The 18,569-nt window shown below is 40.0% G+C and overlaps 1 protein-coding gene across 3 annotated transcripts in view; it reads left to right on the top strand.

Moving 5' to 3' along the window:
• PIEZO2 (piezo type mechanosensitive ion channel component 2) overlaps positions 1–18,569 on the top strand; it is a 309,596-nt gene that overhangs the window by 244,518 nt on the left and 46,509 nt on the right. For all 3 annotated transcript variants that reach the window (XM_084887741.1, XM_084887742.1, XM_084887740.1), the window contains 11 exons: positions 747–947; positions 1,651–1,855; positions 1,972–2,073; positions 3,229–3,394; positions 3,746–3,989; positions 6,468–6,564; positions 7,750–7,909; positions 9,422–9,511; positions 12,453–12,574; positions 13,570–13,641; positions 18,069–18,175. In XM_084887741.1, the coding sequence (XP_084743867.1) occupies positions 747–947; positions 1,651–1,855; positions 1,972–2,073; positions 3,229–3,394; positions 3,746–3,989; positions 6,468–6,564; positions 7,750–7,909; positions 9,422–9,511; positions 12,453–12,574; positions 13,570–13,641; positions 18,069–18,175 (1,566 nt within the window). The remainder of the gene's footprint in view (positions 1–746; positions 948–1,650; positions 1,856–1,971; positions 2,074–3,228; positions 3,395–3,745; positions 3,990–6,467; positions 6,565–7,749; positions 7,910–9,421; positions 9,512–12,452; positions 12,575–13,569; positions 13,642–18,068; positions 18,176–18,569) is intronic.

The raw sequence follows: 18,569 nt of genomic DNA, 5'->3' as shown, positions 1-18,569 counted from the left end.
ATATACACAACACCTGGAATTTTAAAATATACCAAGGATCCCATTTCTCTTTGACTCTGGCAGATATCATATGGCAGATAACATTTGTAATGTTTATAAATAGTATTGGCCACATCTGTTATGTAATATGCAGATGATATCTAACATAAAGAGCTGTTTTGTGGATAAAACAAATTGATATTTGAAAGAAGTGATTAGAATAGTATCTGGCACATATATCAATAGTTCCATCAATGTGGACTATTTTATTATTATTATTATCATCACTATTTTTATTGTTACTATTTTATCCTCATGTTTCTCAATACTGCTCTCTCTAGCCAGATTTCAGAGGTATTAAAAAATTTCCCCTCTCCTGCTTATCGCACTCCTCTAGCTTAATGTGTTTCCCAGGATGTGTTTAGCACTTCTAGGTGCCAATAAAGCGGACCCAACCTCCCAAGGTAATTAGACACTGCTTCCTGGGAGAGATTTGTACTTTTTCAGGAACAGGCTGTTGTCTGGAGAGTCTAGATTATATTATGATGTTAATTAACCTGATTTGCATAATGACACTACCTCTACCTTGTTATCAGAAAGCAGGGAAAATGAACTTTGAATTCAAGACTAGTTACTATAGAGATGGGATTTTATAAAGCATTGTACAACATCAAAAATGGAATCAAATTATTTATTGTGAGGATTGTTTAAAATTACCAAGTAACAAAGCCTTTGGCTTCCCACAGCTGTGTTTTCTTGCTTTGTAGAATAACCTGCTGATGCTGGCCATTCTGGCCTTTGAGGTCACTGTTTACCGCCATCAGGAGTACTACCGGGGACGAAACAACCTCACGGCCCCTGTATCTAAAACCATCTTTCACGACATTACAAGACACCATCTGGATGATGGAATTATTAATTGTGCCAAATATTTCATAAATTACTTCTTCTATAAGTTTGGTCTGGAGGTAAGTTTCCTTGCGGGTGTGTTTTCTATTTTCTGTGACAATCCCAATAGCTGCTTTTGGGCAGTTAGGCTACTGAAGTTTCATCCTGCACCTCCAGGCCATGATTACGGATCCTGGGGATTAGCTGGAGGAGATGCTACTGAAGGGCTTACCTGGCCTGATGGAAAGTTTTCCCACACCAAGTGCCAATGGCACCCTTGCAACAGTGACCTCTGCTTCTCTGGATTTCTGTGGTCCTACAGACACATGGATGCCTGTCACTCATCATTTTAACTGGTTCCTTATAAACTGAAGATGTTATAACTTTTTTCTGTTTCCTGCATTTGGAAATGTAACTTTAGCCAAAATGAACCCTTTGATCTGAAATGGTGGTGGTAGTGCCTGTTCCTCAGTAGAATGAATGTGAAACAGTGATTTTCATGAGGAGACCATAGCTGTAGTTCTCTTCATGGTTGAAGTGGTTCTTGTAAATAGTGAATTAGCCAGTGTTTCCCTTGGAAGTAAACTGTACAGTATTTGTGTCTAATCTGTACAGTGTCTCCGTCTTCACCCTTAAAGACATGTCCCAAGACAAGACCTGGTGAACATGTGCAGAGAAACCTACCTCAGGAAGGCAGGTGTCTGCCCCTACAAAGGGCTGATAGCTGACACCACTCCCCTTTCCTCTAAACCCGATTGTTTTGCCTCTTGTTTCCTCACACAGACCTGTTTCCTACTGTCAGTTAACGTGATCGGTCAGCGAATGGATTTCTATGCCATGATTCACGCCTGCTGGCTGATCGCCGTCTTGTATCGGCGCAGAAGAAAAGCCATCGCAGAGATCTGGCCCAAGTACTGCTGCTTCTTGGCCTGCATCATCACGTTCCAGTACTTCATCTGCATCGGCATCCCCCCTGCGCCCTGCAGAGGTGCGTGGCCTCCCAGGAGCAGCTGCTCTTACCATCCACCCTTACGTTTGGCACGGTGGGCAAAGGGCAGCAAAGAGGCTTATTGATTTTGCTCCTCACCACCTCCCTCCCTGCAGATTACCCATGGAGATTGAAGGGTTCCAACTTCAATGACAACATCATAAAGTGGCTGTACTTCCCAGACTTCATTGTGCGGCCCAACCCCGTGTTTCTTGTCTGTAAGTGTTGCAGCTGTGGGGCCAGAGCACTGGCATTTGGTTTTATATTTGCTAATCCATCTGCATGCATTAGCATTAGTGCCTTTGCTTCTTCCACTACTCTTTAAAATCATGTAAAGGGCTTGTCTTGATGCATTAATATCACAGGTCATTAATGGATTCTACTTGCCCTATAAACATTTGCAAAATTAATAAATAAAAGTTGAAATACCATATTCACTTTCATAACTTACCTTCCAACACACACACACACACACACACACACTGTGCCCCCAACACATGCCCCTGCACACCCATCTTCTAGAAAGTAGAGTGAGGATGGAGGCCTTATACTTTGTGAATCCGTTTTTTCTTGCTGCCACCACAAACCAAATCTGAAGATAAGACTGTACTAGCCAGGAAAGTGCTACTCAAATTGCCAAGGCTCCTGAGCTGGGCCCCAGCCCCAAGATCTGTCAAGGGCAGACTGATAATCCAAAGGTCAAGGTTATCCACTCCTATCCAGGGAGTGCTGGATCCAGTGGAAAACCAAAGAGCAACTTAGCTACCTAGACATATGCAAATTTAGTTTAAAGAACAACAAGACAACTTAGACTGGAGGCTGGCTGCCTGGCTGGAGTGAGGGCCTCTCCTGGGCTGTTGGCCATGAGGACCACTCCATCACATGTCTCCACTCTCACAAATCGACCCATTATTGTCAACTGCTGTCACCCAGCCTTAGCTACAGTATGTGCTCTGGATAGAGTCTTTGATCACAAATGTAAAAGAGAATGGAAATGATAGAGAAAATCAGAAATGTCTGCTTCCACCATATGCAAAAAGATTCAGATGGGGAAAATGCTCAAATGGCCTCCTCAACACATTGGTGGGAGATAAGTGCAAATAAAGAGAGTCTTAAAGGCCAGTGATTGGCACCTGATGTTTTTACTCAGCAACATGCAGACACAATCCTAGGACTCTCTCACTTCATGCCTCTGGAATGTCTGTGGTTCCTCTTGCAACGCCCTTGATAAGGAAGGTGGGACTTAGGCCCAACATTGGAATCAGGTTTAGGAACACAACTCCCTTGAGAGTTAAAGAGCAGCTCGTGCTGTATGGGGACTGTTACCTGCATCTGCAAACCCAGGTTTAATGATCTTACCTCTGCCTTGCCAGATGACTTCATGCTGCTTCTGTGTGCCTCCTTACAATGGCAGATTTTTGAGGATGAAAATAAGGCTGCAGTACGAATCATTGCAGGGGATAATGTGGAGATTTGCATGAGCCTTGAGGCGGCCTCCTTCAGCCAATATAACCCAGTCCCAGATTTCATTCACTGCAGGTAATGACAGCTGCATGGTTCAAAGCCACTTTGGTGCATGCCCTTCAATTCAAGTATATACCTCTATTTCTCTCTCTCTCTCTCTCTCTCTCTCTCTCTCTCTCTCTCTCTCTCTCTCTCTCTCTCTCTCTTTGTCTCTCTGTCTCTATCTCTGTCATTCTTGGGACACTGAGAGGTTGCTTGTACACATAAAACCAATAAGCATGTGGCAGAGGGGTTCAGTAGCTAAAGGTGAACCTCTGAGTCAGATATATAATATGGTTTTTTACCCTCATTAAAGTAGAATCTCCCAACCTAATGTGTTTATTTGTTTTTGTTGTTTTCCTTTGATGGTTTGGTATTATTTTACAGATCATACTTAGACATGTCCAAAGTGATCATCTTTAGCTACCTCTTCTGGTTCGTCCTCACCATCATCTTCATCACTGGGACAACACGGATCAGCATCTTTTGCATGGGCTACTTGGTGGCCTGCTTCTATTTCCTGCTCTTTGGGGGTGATTTGCTATTGAAACCTATCAAGAGCATCCTGCGTTATTGGGACTGGCTGATTGCTTACAACGTCTTTGTGATTACAATGAAAAACATACTGTCAGTAAGTGCCTCTCACTGTGTAACACATTTGTGGTTTCAGTGTAAGAGTAAATTCAGTGGTTATTAAAAACCCATCATCCATCACACTGTTCTCTTAAAAGCCCTAAATGAGCTGCTGCAAATTCAGAATTCAAATGACCATTTATTTCTATTTGTTTTGCCACATTAAGCAGAATCTTTGTTTTCTTTTTTCCACTATCTGAAGGTCACATGATGAGAGAATATGTATTCGTTGGAATAAACTCTAAAACATATTTTATTAATTAAAATCCCATCTCTTCTGAGGACTAATTTATCATCATTCTTACTATAGTGCAAAATGGCCCTTTAAAGCTGGCTAAAAGCAACTCTCTTATCTAGAAAGTGTTATTAAATACAAAAGCATAGTTTTCTATGATACTGTGTGGGAGGGGAATGAAATGGAATAGACTATTGAAAGCATGAATGTTTTATGTACACATAAGATGTGGGTGGACACAGAAGCATCACAGTGTCTTAGCTGCCTCTAAGCACAGGCATTCTGAGCACAGGCATTTTGACCAGGGCCCAGCTAAGGCAACAAAGGATTGAGGCAGAAACCACCTCTTTCTTCCTCAAAGTTTGGCTGCTCTGCTCTCAAAGCTTCATGTTCCAGAGCACAGGTTTCTCCCTGACCTGATCGATAACTCAAACTGCCCCCTTGTAATCCCAGAGTCACATAAAATCTTTCAGGACACAGTTACTTGTTATTTCAGCATATTAAACAATAATCTTTCATGAACTGAAGGAGTTAATACATCTCTAGTTGGCCCTAATTTAAAGTTAATCCTAGTACATGCTACTTCCAGGCTATACCTGATAATGCATTAAAAGAATGGTGATGTAATGACTTCCTGCTTCTCCCCCTCCTAGCTACTTAAAGATGAGCTCACCAGGCAGGCAATTTAACTATGAAAGCATTTGATTTGGGGAGGGAAAGAGGGGGCAATGGCTCATCCATTGCTTTGTTTAGAGGTCTTGGAAAGTCAAGTCTGTGTAACCATGAATATGTATTTGAATAATTTATTTTGTCTACAGTCCATTGAAATGTTAATTTTCTAATTGATACTAAAAGTGACTTTTATTTATTAATTTTACTGCACCAGTATTTATGTACATTTGGAGTAGTTTTGGAAGTTATAGGAGAGGGTATGAGGTAGGGCAACAGAACACCATTTCATTCTAAAGCCAATCTGATGGTGAAGGATCCATTACTTGAAGCTGATACCTGCAACCTTTCCTGGAAAATCTGTCTACAAAGTTCATTCATTCATTCTGTAAACCTAAATTGTACTTCTTTTTGCTAAGCACTGTTTTATATCTTGAAGAGCTAAAGATATACAGCACTCAAATTTTATCCTCAAGGAGCTCACTTTTTGAAAGGAAAGATCTACCTTCTTATAATTATATGATCTTTTGATGCTAATTATCACAAGGGTTCAGGAAAATAAAACAAAAAAGGGGTATGTAATATATTGCCTAGATAAGTTGGGAACAGACTTCTTAGAGGTGATGCCATTTGAACCCACCAGAGGAGGCCTGAGAGATAGATTGAAGGTGTCCAGGTAAACAAAGCAGCTAGAATATTCCCAACTTGGGAAGCGTGGCTGTGTAGGACTGAAATATGAATTACCCCAACCATGTACTGATGCTGGGTAACTGCTGATTTGGGAGCAAATTCTAATTATATTCTCCCATCCCCAAGAAATCTGCATAATTCAGCCATCACTTTTATGTGTTGGATTACAATAATTCATATTTAATACATGATAAGAAAGCATTGTTATAAGACAACCACATTGAAATAAACAAAAACAAAAAAGATTCCTTTACCCAGAGAATTGGCAAGGAGGAGGAGGAGGAGGAGGAGGAGGAGGAGGAGGAGGAGGAGGGGGGGGGAGAAGAAGAAAAAGAAGAAGAAGAAGAAGAAGAAGAAGAAGAAGAAGAAGAAGAAGAAGAAGAAGAAGAAGAAGAAGAAGAAGAAGAAGAAGAAGAAACCTCTGCTCCTATTCTAAGAACTATATATCATGCAGCTTATGTTTATGATAATGTCTTGGCAGATAGCATAGGTTTCCTATGTCTGACAGGCCAGGAAATAATGGCCAAATTCAAAGTCCTGGAGTTCAGTGCTTACCCATTTACTGTCACAGAGTTCAGCTTGTTTCTTTGATAATCCAAGATTTTTCTCTTTAAAGGAAAGGTGCTTCCAAGTGTAACAACATGACATTTAAGCTGCTTCCTTTACTCATTGGGTCTAATTTTCCCTGGGAAATGATGGTGCTCTGGAAGCACTGATAGCACTACCCAGTGGTGACTATAATTTTACATGTCAGGGCCTCCCACAGTCATTGGCACTGAGACTTGGTGAATTCCTGCACACGTTAGGACCACAAATCATCGAGTTTTTTTTTTTTTTCTGGGTGCAGAGTTTCAGAATTTGCCTTTTCCATTTGTTTTGCAGATAGGAGCATGTGGATACATTGAAGATTTGGTTATAAATAATTGCTGGTTGATCCAAGCTTTCAGCCTGGCCTGCACAGTCAAAGGCTATAAAATGCGTAAGTATGAGAAGCATATTTGGGAATGGAAGAACAAAGAGAGAAGGAAAGCTGTATTGTTATAATTTAACATTGGGTCAAAACATGTAAAGAGAGAGAGAGAGAGAGAGAGAGAGAGAGAGAGAGAGAGAGAGAGAGAGAGAGAGAGAGAGGGAGAAAGAGAGAGAGAGAGAGAGAGAGAGAGAGAGAGAGAAATGGAGTTCAATTTAATCTCTACATGGAGATTATAGGATTGCACTACATTGTGAATCTATTGTCTGTAATAAGAAATGCTCCTATTCTGCTCATCATAGATTGTCATCTACAAACACCCCAAATCCTGGTAGGTCTGGAGGCTAGGTGTTTCCTGCAGTAGCTCCCAGAACTTTTTTGAATTATGATCAGGAAGAGTTACAGATGCCCACTCAAACCTGTGGTTGTGTGCAGTTAGAATCTTTGGTCATCAATGTAGTTCTGACTTCCATGTTCTTCTCTCCTCTGGAAGCTCAGAGAACCTCAAACCCAGGAAATAAGTAGGAAGAGCTGGAGAAATCCTGGAGTTACACTTCCGCCAAGACAGAGCCAGAAATCCCATTTTCGTCTCTCTGCCTCTTGCATCAGAACCCAGGGCAGCACCACACACAATCCTCCCTGGTGCCTAGAACGGGGGTGACTTGAACATGATGCTCCCCCACTGTGTGGAGGATGAAGGGTCATGGGGGATTTGCTTTGACTTAGGATCAGATGTGCTGTTGAGACTTCTTCTTCTAATAAGCCCCATTGTGCTGCCTACATCTGGCTAGAGCCCATTTCCAGGAAGGGTGTTTTATTTTGTACCAGAGCATTGCCTCTGGCGTTGAGACATGCAGTCATTATTTCTTTATGGCCTTTGGTGGGGGTTGGGGAAAGAGGAGTCCCTCTCTCCCTAAAAGTGGGGAACACTCAGGAGTCTTCCTTAGCAAAGAGCCCCTCCTGTGCTTTACATTGTCGAGTTCGCTTTGTGGTCAGCCTTAGGGATCAATGTTCCTATTGGATTTTAAGGGCATGACCTTGCTCTTCAATAAATCAGCTCTTAAGTGAGTGGATGGATCAGAATGTTGCTTTCATGCCTGTGATTTCCTAGGCCTGATCACACCACAGGTTTTATAAAATAACAACAACAAAAGTGGATGTTAATTTTAATTATTTTAATTTTTTTTGCCTCAGCTCATACTGATTCCTCATGTAAACTACCCAGTGGTGAAGCAGGAATTATTTGGGACAGTATATGTTTTGCCTTCCTCCTGCTGCAGAGAAGAGTTTTTATGAGTTACTATTTCCTACACGTTGTGGCGGATATAAAAGCTTCACAGATCCTGGCATCGAGGTAGGGCAGACTTCTTAGTTTCCACTCTTCTTCCAGTTTTTCCCCCTGGTCTTGTAGGTGTAGGGGGAGAGACTAGGAAAAGGACTAAGTATTAAAAGGAGTGCCATCAAGATGGCTAGGTGTGTGACCCCTTAGGCTGCTGTACCCATATCAGAGACACTAGCCAATTAAACAGCGTAATCAGTGACCTTGACAAGTGAGAATCAGAACCAGACACTGGTGAGCCAAGGTTGGAAGTAAAGGCTTGGAGGCAGGGGACTTGACTTGGGGAGGTAAACACACACAATTCAATGTACAGATGATGTGTTGTAGAATTGTGTGTCTGAAACCTGTATAATTTTACTCATCAGCATCACCTCAGTAAACACATTCTTTAAAAAGCAAAGACTTGGAGATAGAGATGTAAGATCTTTGATGATCCCGGGGCAGTGATATAAGGCTGTACGTAGGAAAATGTGGGGTCCGTGGATTCTTTTGCTAAGATTTGAGAATGTTTGTATGCCTATAAGCAGGTTTCAGTAACAGTGTGAAGGTTGAAAGTGAAGGAAGAGAAGGAGAAAAAGGAAGGATGGAGTCCCTCAGGCTGCAGGTGGGGAAGGGACCTGAGCACAAGGCAGGCCTCAGGCAAGAGAATGTCACCTCTTTCTCTGTCACTGAGAATGGGTATCCACAGGATAGGTGGCGGGAAGCTAAGCAAATACTTGCTTGGAACTTATGTTCTCTCTGGGAAGTAGGAAGCTAGGTGTTTACTTAGGAGTGAAGAGCCGTTGACAGAATTCAGGACTTGAGAAAAGAGTAAGAAGTGTGAAATGCCCACTGGAAAGGAGCAGACAAGCTTCCAGAGAGTGTGGTGCAGTGGTTCGTCGGCCAGCCATAGGTTTCTGCACCTCTGATGATAGCCCCTCCACACCCAGGGCTGGCACATCACTGAGATTCTGCAGACCTGCCATTTGCCAAGCGATTGTGACCTGTGATGATGGGACAGAGTTGAGGATGTTGACAGAGATGGACGATATCTATGGGGACCCTTAAGTTGGCTTGGGATGTGAGAAAAAGCCGAAGGAAGGGGAAGGATAGAAAGAATAGAATCAAAGAGGCAAAAGACTAAAAACCCCATTGATGGGGTTTGCAATTCACATTTGCACTTTCCCTTATGTACTGAGTAGAAAACCAATCTGAACTCACTCTTGCACATGTCCTCTAGTGGGACAGCTAGAAGAAGGTCAGGGGAGTAACCTGAAGTATAATGTTACGTGGGACAGGTTTGAAGCGGCTCATGGCTTTTCAGGTCTTAAGCTACACAAACCATTTTAGTTTCACTGATCTCTCAAGGGTGTGAGCAGCCACTCTTTCCTGGGGGAGGTTGTGCCATGTCTGTCTGCTTGGAAAGGGCCAAGAAACTTCAGTCTACAGTCCAACAAGAAATGTTTTCGAACCCTTATCGTTATTTTAGGGGGAGGTGAGTAACAACAGTAGAAATACTCATTTGCTCTGTTTCCAATTTTCCTTTAGAGGGGCTGAACTTTTCCAGGCCACAATTGTAAAGGCTGTGAAAGCAAGAATTGAGGAAGAGAAAAAGTCAATGGATCAGCTGAAGAGGCAGTAAGGATGCTTTATTTTCCTCTCCTCTGTGTCTGTTAGTTTGGGTTGGTATGATCCCATTCAGACACTCTCAGCTCTCTCTCTGGAAGCCTCAACCCCCTGAAAAATCGGTTCACAACTTCCCAGGTATTTACTGGTATAACTGGTAGGCTGATCATGGAAGTCATCACAAAGAAAGTTGGCTACAATGATGTAGAAAGGGAGCTGGCTTGGGTAAGGCCAATGTCAAGGCTTAGTTTGGTTGCTTCTTTTTTTTTTTCCCTTTAAAATATATTTTACTGATTTTTTTTACAGAGAGGAAGAGAGAGGGATAGGGATAGAGAGTTAGAAACATAGATGAGAGAGAAACATCAATCAGCTGCCTCTTGCACACACACCCCCCAACACACACACACTGTGGATATGCCCGCAACCAAGGTACATGCCCTTGACCGGAATCAAACCTGGGACCTTTCAGTCTGCAGGCCGACGCTCTACCACTGAGCCAAACCGGTTTCGGCCGGTTGCTTCTTTTGATAACTTGAGGGAGTCATTCACATTCTCTGGATTTAAATTAAGGCTGACAGTTCTCCCTGAGGTTTTTATTTAGAAAGATTAAACAAGGTAATCAATGAGAGAGCATCCTTCACAGTGCCAGGCACTTGGAGTAAATGGTCATTACCTCTGTGGGTTAAGAGAATAAATGCAGAGTTCTGGCTCTGGAAGGATCTTAAGGGATAATATAATCCAGTCTCTTTGGGAAGAAACTGATGACCCACAGTATTAGATCATTTAAAATTCACAACTAACTAGAGGCAGCACTAGAAATGCATCCCACACTTCCCTATATTCAGTTCAAGACCTTTTCCAACAGAGCATCCTGGAGAAGTTGAGTTGAGTTCATGAATTGACTTCACCCAAGAGATTTGGGAATTTTGAATTGGGGGCGGGGGGGTTGTTTGTTTATTTTTAGCACATTGTAAAGAATTTTCTTAGAGTGGGATTTCCAGCAATGAATGGAACTTCATGGGTTTGGGGGGCAGGTTTAAGAGCTGATGGCCTAGAATTCAGCTCACAATAAAAATTCTCTGAGTTGGCTTAAACTAGTTCATTTCATTTTGACTTCATTTTTACTCATGCAAAAATATTTGCTAGTACAAATTGCACTTATCCCATGGCATGGTTGTTTTTTTGCACTCACATATATGAACTATATAGTGTGATATAGTGTAACTGTCACTATTGTTGTTTCTAAATACCTAAATCAGGTCTAGATAAATAGCAAATTTGGAATGTGTTCCCATAATAAGGCCTGTTACTGTAATTCACTGAATTTTTTCATTGGCTTAAGTGATAGAAGGTCAGAATAAAACAGAATGAAGGCTGTGATCATTGCAAAAGACAAACTGAACATATTTTAGCTGCACAAAGCAGAAATGGTGCTTAAATCCGTTCTTGAGCAATATATCCAGAATTTTAAGAAATTGAATTAAACAATGAAACATTTTAGGAGAGCAGATCTAGAAAACAGAGTTCAACATTGCTGTTTCTAAATAAACTTCCTAAAAAAGCAGACAAAATAAAGGTACTAAGACAATAATTAAAGATGCAATAAAACATTTGTCCAGAACCAATAAGAGATTAGATTTGAAATAGAGAAGAGGCATATGATCTAACAAAATACTTACTAACATCTTATGAGCGACTTGCTATTTATAACAGTTCTCACATTCACATATTTTTGTCATTTGATGTTCACAACAACCATGTAAAGTAGATAGGTATTATTTAAAAATGTAAAACCTGGAAGAATAAAGGACTTTATATTTCATTAGAGGCCTGGTGCATGGATTTGTGCACCAGTGTGGTCCCTCAGCCTGGCCTGCACCCTCTCGCAATCTGGGACCCCTCAGGGGATATCAGAGAGCTGGCTTTGTCCCAATCCCCTAGGTCAGGATGAGGGACCCCACTGGTGCATGATCAGGGTTAGGGGGAGACTATGGGAGGGCTCCAGGGGGTATCTGGCCTGTCTCATCCAGTCCAGATTGGCCATACCCCAGCAGCAAACTAACCAACCAGTCAGAGCATCTGCCCCTGGTAATCAGTGAGTGTCATAGTGACTGGTCAAATGGTTGAACAAATAGTCAGACACAGCATATTAGGCTTTTATTATATAGTACTAGAGGCCCAGTGCATGAAATTCATGCACAGGGGTGAGTGGGGAGTCCCCTCAGCCCAGCCTGCACCCTCTCCAATTCAGGACATCCCTCTCACAATCTGGGACCACTGGCTCCTAACTGCTCACCTGACTGCCTACCTGACTGCCCCTAACTGCCCCCTTGCCAGCCTGACCACCCCTAATTGACCCACCTGCCAGCCTGGTCACCTCCAACTGCCCCCCCCTCTGCTGGCCTGGTCACCCCCAACTGCCCCCTGCCAGCCTGAGTGCCCCCAACTACCCTCCACCCCACTGATCTAGTCCCCCTCAACTGTCCCCCTGCCATCCTGGATGCCCCATGCAGCCTGCTGTTCAGTCATTTGGTTGTCCCTCACTAACCCCCCTGCCAGCCTGGTCGCCCCCCCACAGCCTGCTGTTCGGTCATCCATCTGGTTGTTTCAGTTGTGACAGCCCCTGGCTTTTTATATATTAGGATAGGATAATATGCTGCATGCAGACAGCTATGTTACAGTGTATAAGTAGACATAAAGTATTGCATATCAAACTTTAGCATAATTATTATCAGTCATATTATTAAGGCTTGCATGTGTGTAGTAAAAATTAACATAAGCATATTTTAAAAATGGAGATACTTGTTTCTAATAAGAAACTATTCACAAGTCCAAAATATTGACTACTTTGTTCATGCGTTTAGCTACATACATAAAAGTGTAAGCCCAAAGTGTGTCCATAGGATATCTACAGACGTGTTCTTGGCACTGCTGCTGCTCTTGCATCTTTCAGGATGGATCGCATTAAGGCCAGGCAACAGAAATACAAAAAGGGTAAGGAGAGGATGCTGAGCTTGACCCAGGAGTCAGGGGAAGGCCAAGACATCCAAAAACTCTCTGAAGAGGATGACGAAAGTATGTTGAGACATTTCCTTCTTGCCCAAGTACCTTGACATTGAATAATAGCATGTATTGGGTAGGGCTGCAAAATAACGTTAATTTTCATCTTGCCAATATTATCAATGTATTTTTTTAAATTAGCAATTTTTACATTCCCATTGTGAATGGGATACTTTTAATTGTCTTATGAAGTATACATTTAATGAATCCATGACTTTACAAGTCTTCTTTTCACCAAGACAACTTAAATCAGTATGTAACCTGCCTTCTGTTTCATAGATGTGTTTCTAAAGGAAGTGGGCATAAATTTGCTTAATTTATTCCTTTAGGGAAGATATGTCAGACATGCAATCTACTATAATCTTTGATTTCTATGAATATTATATGAAAACTAAGCATATATGCATATTTTATGTGGTGTCTAAATAATGGTAGTTAAAATATCATTTAATGATATTTATATTTAAATGTATTCATGATACCTTATGATAAATATATTATACCCAGTAAAGTCGAAAAGGTTTTCTTATAAACATTTTTATGCTTTTTTATTTAGAGGGAATTGAGAAATAATGCATGATAGTATCCATTTTCAACCATATATTCAAATAATCACAAGAAAAATGTCTGGCTATAGGAACATATGGTTTTAACAAATTATTTGCCACTGAATTGTGTTATACATTTTGGGTGATGCTTTTTCTGTTGATTCGAAAGAAAATTTAGTGTGAAATGCATTTTTGACAGATAGTACCTTTTTAAATATTTTTTTTCTGTTACTAAAAAGAAAAATGGAACTGTGGCATAATGTTAATAGAACACAGCATTTACCTTGTAAAATCAATTGCTAATACATGTAAATTATTCAGATTCCATATAGTTCCTTTTCCTGACCTCTCGTGTACTTTTGCAACTTATCTAGATTTTGACAATTGAGTTGTTAAAGCGTGGTTTTCAAAATTTGTTTTCTCACTTTATAAGAATTAATATTTGGACATATTTTATTTTAGGAGAAGCAGACAAACAGAAAGCCAAGGGCAAAAAAAAGCAGTGGTGGCGGCCTTGGGTTGATCATGCTTCCAGTAGGTTTTCTCGATCCTCTTACAATTTCGTCAATTCTAACCCTTATATCCTTGACCAGAATTCAGGTGTCCCCATGGCCTGTGTGTTTTAATGCATGGTTTGATCCTTGTGACTTGATAAGGGGTCGGAGTATAGGAAAATTGTGATAGGAATGGCTCTCTGATCCTGAATACAAAATCTTCAGAGAAATTAGTGATTACACACTGGCTGAAGAAAGCCAAGCCCGATGACCATTTATGGGCTCAGAAAGGACAGAATCTTGACTGCTGTGTTATCCACTTCTGAGGTCTAGAGTCCTGCTGATGTGTATTTGTTTTGTGGCTTAAAACCCTTAATAAAAATAAGTTTCTGCCCTGACTGGTTTGGCTCAGTAGCTAGAGCGTCGGCCTGCAGACTAAAGGGTCTCAGGTTCAAGTCCAGTCAGGGGCAATGTACCTTGGTGTGGGCACATCCCCAGTAGCAGGTGTGCAGGAGGCAGCTGATTGATGTTTCTCTCTCATTGATGTTTCTAATTCTATCCCTCTCTCTTCCTCTCAGTAAAAAAATCAATAAAATTTAAAAAAATTAAGTTTCTGTGCCTCCTGGGACCCTGATTTAAGGACAATATTATGTTCACAGTGTCTGCGACCCTCTTGTAAGATACTAGGCAGATGCCAATGAGCCTCCCATACCCTCATTCCCAGAACTTAGACTTTATTTGCATGTGAGGAATTTTTACACTTGGTTAAATAGAAAAATGAGAACAACTTAAAATGAATTTACTTTTTAGTTCTGCCTCCTCCCTAGTTTTAAAAAGGCTCCCAGTGTGTGGCCTCAGATCACCTACAGCTCAGCCAAAACCAGTTAAGAGCAGTCAGAAAACAGTTTTGAAAAGCAGTACTTGATAGTCACATGGAATTAGTGCTTTTCCCTCCCGAGCATAAAAAAATAATGAGAAATTATGGTACTCTGTGGCTATATTTGTTCTACTTGGCAAAAGAACTATCTATCATCCATTATTGGCCAATGGTATTTTAATGGAATGATCCCTTTGAATCCAGCCCTCCTTAAATGTATTAGAATATTAAGTAATTATTAATTATTTTGAAAATTATAATATCGTCAGTCCTTTATGTCTTGTTCTGTGTTTTAATAACTGTACTAATATAATCAGACAAGGAATATCACCAAGGCCCATAACATCACATGATGATTGGAGGGACTCTATGAGTGGGATATGTAGAATCACTAGAAAATCAAATTGATCAGAATATTTTCCCATACTTAATTCCTAGTGTCATCTAAGATACTAGTATTAGCTTCTCTTATTCTAGAAATATTTTTTAAATGAGTAAACCAATTTAATAAAGCAGTATTCAAAATTTGCTCAGTATATGTGGATGTAATTAAATTTAATCCCAAATATTGAATTTTAGCATCATGGCAGGAAAAACAAACAAACAAACAAACAAAAAACACACCTGTTGTAAAGTCAAAAGGCAAAATTCAAGGTGAAATTCTCTGTGTCTCAAATTTACTGCCCATTGACATGTTAGTCATGCTGATAATCTAACAATGCATTGCACTTTATGCCCATTTCTATCAAGTCACAAGTAAACTATGCCTATCTTTCTGTTTGTAAAGGGTTCTTTGCTAGTTTAAAGAGACCAATCCATTTCAAAATTGTGTCATACTAAATGTTTTGTTTTTTCAGATGGGATAAATTCCCATTACAATCATTGTGGTTATGTTTCCTTTCTCATCTAAATATTGCATTTTGGAAGGATTTGGATATGGTCTTTGATAATGATCTTACAAGTTGGGAATATTTTAAAGAACTTCCTATGAAGGGTATGGTCTTTAGACTTTTGTGATTCATTTCACCCTCATTATATCAAGTTCTTAAAGACTGGAATTAAAGTAAATGTGCCTCGTTACAATACCTTATGATGCAATAATGCATGAATGTGTGCTATTCATAGGTTGGAAAATGTATTTTCTTTACAAGCTTTTGAGGAAAGGAAAGGAATGAACATGTGATTTATTTTATAGATTAAGACATGCTCCAAAATGTATCTTCAGATCTGGAAGCACTTTATTAAAAGCTCTTTTATTTCTCTAAAAGTCACTGGGCTTCCAAGAAGATATTCTTAGTGGTGTCAAGCATAAAAATAAATGTAGTTGAAATACCCTTGTGTAAATCCATTGGCAGTGTAATAATAATGTTGCTGTGTTGTTCATATTATTGGTAAGCATTCAAGATCTTAGCATAGATTTCAGGTGACAGATCTCCCACTTTCTTACCTATGTGTACACATGCAATTGCATCATTGCTATTCAATGATACCTTCCATTTCAGTGTAGTGTGTCTTCTTGTCACTTTAAAACTAAGTCAATGCCAAGCCTCATTTTATATTTAAATATCTGAAATAAAGGGCCCATTTTTGGAAGCTGGGATTTTAAAATTCATTTTCATGCTTAGTTGTTCAGTAATAACATCGGCATTCGTAATACATATATGGACACAGGCTGGAGGCAGGATCTCTATCTGAACTAACAAAGGCATATAGAAGAGCTCAACTCATTATTAACAGATAGCACTGAAGAAAATATTCTCTGTTATTTTCCTGGTTTTATGTCAATAACATTTTGTAAAGAATAGAAAATATTTAACACTTTTCTTTTTGTAATGTGTTTATTCTACCTCTCACTTACAAATTGGTAGTTTTTCAAATTACAAAATCAATGCTATGACTACTTGAGGTGAAAACAGCTTGGGCTCACAGTGTCCTCATGGCTAAAAGTTATAGAAGGTATGATTGAATACAATTTAAGCTACTGTTGATTTTAGAGACTATAATGAGGGTAAAATGCTCAATCTGATACTCTGTTTTTTACCAAATGACCATTTGATGTACAGTCCATGTAACTTTTCCTGCAAATCTCTGAGCTTACATGAAGGCATTACTTTAATGGTCTTCTCACTGTCAAACGTAATGCTGTAACTTTGGTTTGTTCTTGCTTACTCTTACCTTATGTTATATTGCATTTATTTCCTCAGGCCTGGACCCAGTACTCTGGGCCTGGTTATTTCTTCACAATAAAAATAACAAATCACAGTGCTTCTGTTCAAGGATATAAGGCCCAATTCATTCCCTCTGCGTCTTCATGGATGGAGGCCTCAGATATGTCTGAAATCATGGGCAAAATTATTTACCTTTTGACCATGTTAGTGATATTCAAGCAACTAATTTTAAACAAGCCAAGGTTTTCCATTACCTTGCAATGTTTAAGTCCAAAATGTAACTGGACACATCATGTTATGTTATCCAAAAGAAAACTCAGCATTTGAAAACATGAACATAACTTGAAAGCATTAATGTTTTCCTGCAATGATGGTACAGTTCTTGTAGCATCAGAAATATATATGCTGGGTCTCTTTTCTCTGATAAATTTAAAATAATGATCAAACTGATAAAAATGTGATCCTCAAATTTCTATAAATCTCTGGACATTTTAGCTCTCTCTAATCCTAACTCTTAGCACAGCAATACATTCTTTCAGGGAAAGTATTAAGCAAGGCAAGAATGATCTATACTGTTTGTGCTTGGTGTCTTATGCTCAGTACAGGTCTCCTCAGATTTCAGTAAGTGACTGGGGAGTTCCTGGTTGACCAGAAGTCTAACAGCACTAAACGGTATGGACCATGTCTGCCGTGCCCCAGTCTGTCCCATTCTCCGTGTAGAAAAAGCCACAGTGTTCGTGGTAGCATTATTGTGGTTCTGTTTCTTTCTTTCTTTCTTTTTTTTTTAATGTTGCCCATCCACTTCTTCCTCATAGCAATGTGTTATCTTTTTAAAAATCAACTCTTTCAAATGTCTTGCCATATTTGTGTCCCTTTCGTGACGTGTGGGAAAGCCAGGTCTGCACAGTATAAAGTGAAGTAGAAGATTGGTGACACGGATTAGTGGTCCTGAATCTTTCTGATTGGTTTTCTACAACAGTTTGGACCCATTCAGACAACACCAGCCTTCCACTTTACTTCAGCCTGTCTAAAGGACCAGAATTGCTGAATTGCAAAATAGTTTTCAGTTATTTTGGTCATCTTGGTAACAAAACTGGTTGCTACAGAGTTGATCTGATACATCTGTATAATATTTACAATGAGGAAGAAAGAAAATACCAGATCAACCCAGTAGTGGCCAATTCTCTTACATGGCACAGACAAGGCCTTCATGCTCTGCAGACCCAGTCATGCCAACAACACATAGCATAGCCCAGAATGAATCCTCTTCATCTCTTGTTTTCTTTTTCCTCTCTGTCAATGTCTCTCACTGTGGTCCTCTTATGGGCAATTTATGTGTATGTTTGGGGGGCATTTCATTAATAATCCCCTGACTATCTTGTATCTCTTTCAAGAAGTAAGTAAATATTTTGTTTTGCTTAGTGGTCAGGAGTGGAGACTATTATTTGTTTGAAACGGATAGTGAAGAGGAGGAAGAGGAAGAATTAAAAAAGGAAGATGAAGAACCTCCAAGAAAGTCAGCTTTCCAGGTAATTATGGGATTTGGGAAATCATGGTGTTTGCTAATTGAGTTATTGTTTGTTTGACAGATGGTGCTTAAAAGCCTAGACTTCTGCCATATTCATAGGAAGTGTTAGAGCTCCCAGAAGCTTCTGATCTACATCTAAAATTGTTTATTCCTCATTAAACTAATGCTGCTTGCTCTCAGCATTGCCTTAGTTTCTACTACACATGAACACTGTTCCAGTCGGGTCTTCATTCACTGATATCCAACATGTTTCTGATGTTACCAACAAAAACATTCAACTTCCTTAGGTGAACTTTATTTTCCTGTCACAAGTGGGAGGTGAAGAAGACCTCTCTGTCCTTGCTTTGGATTACTTGAGTGGACTTATATTTCAATATGTAGAATAGTTGATCATG

Source organism: Pipistrellus hanaki (assembly GCF_964339955.1).
Source record: "Pipistrellus hanaki genome assembly, chromosome: 6".
Classification (NCBI taxonomy): Eukaryota; Metazoa; Chordata; class Mammalia; order Chiroptera; family Vespertilionidae; genus Pipistrellus; species Pipistrellus hanaki.
This window is presented reverse-complemented; position numbering and strand designations above follow the sequence as displayed.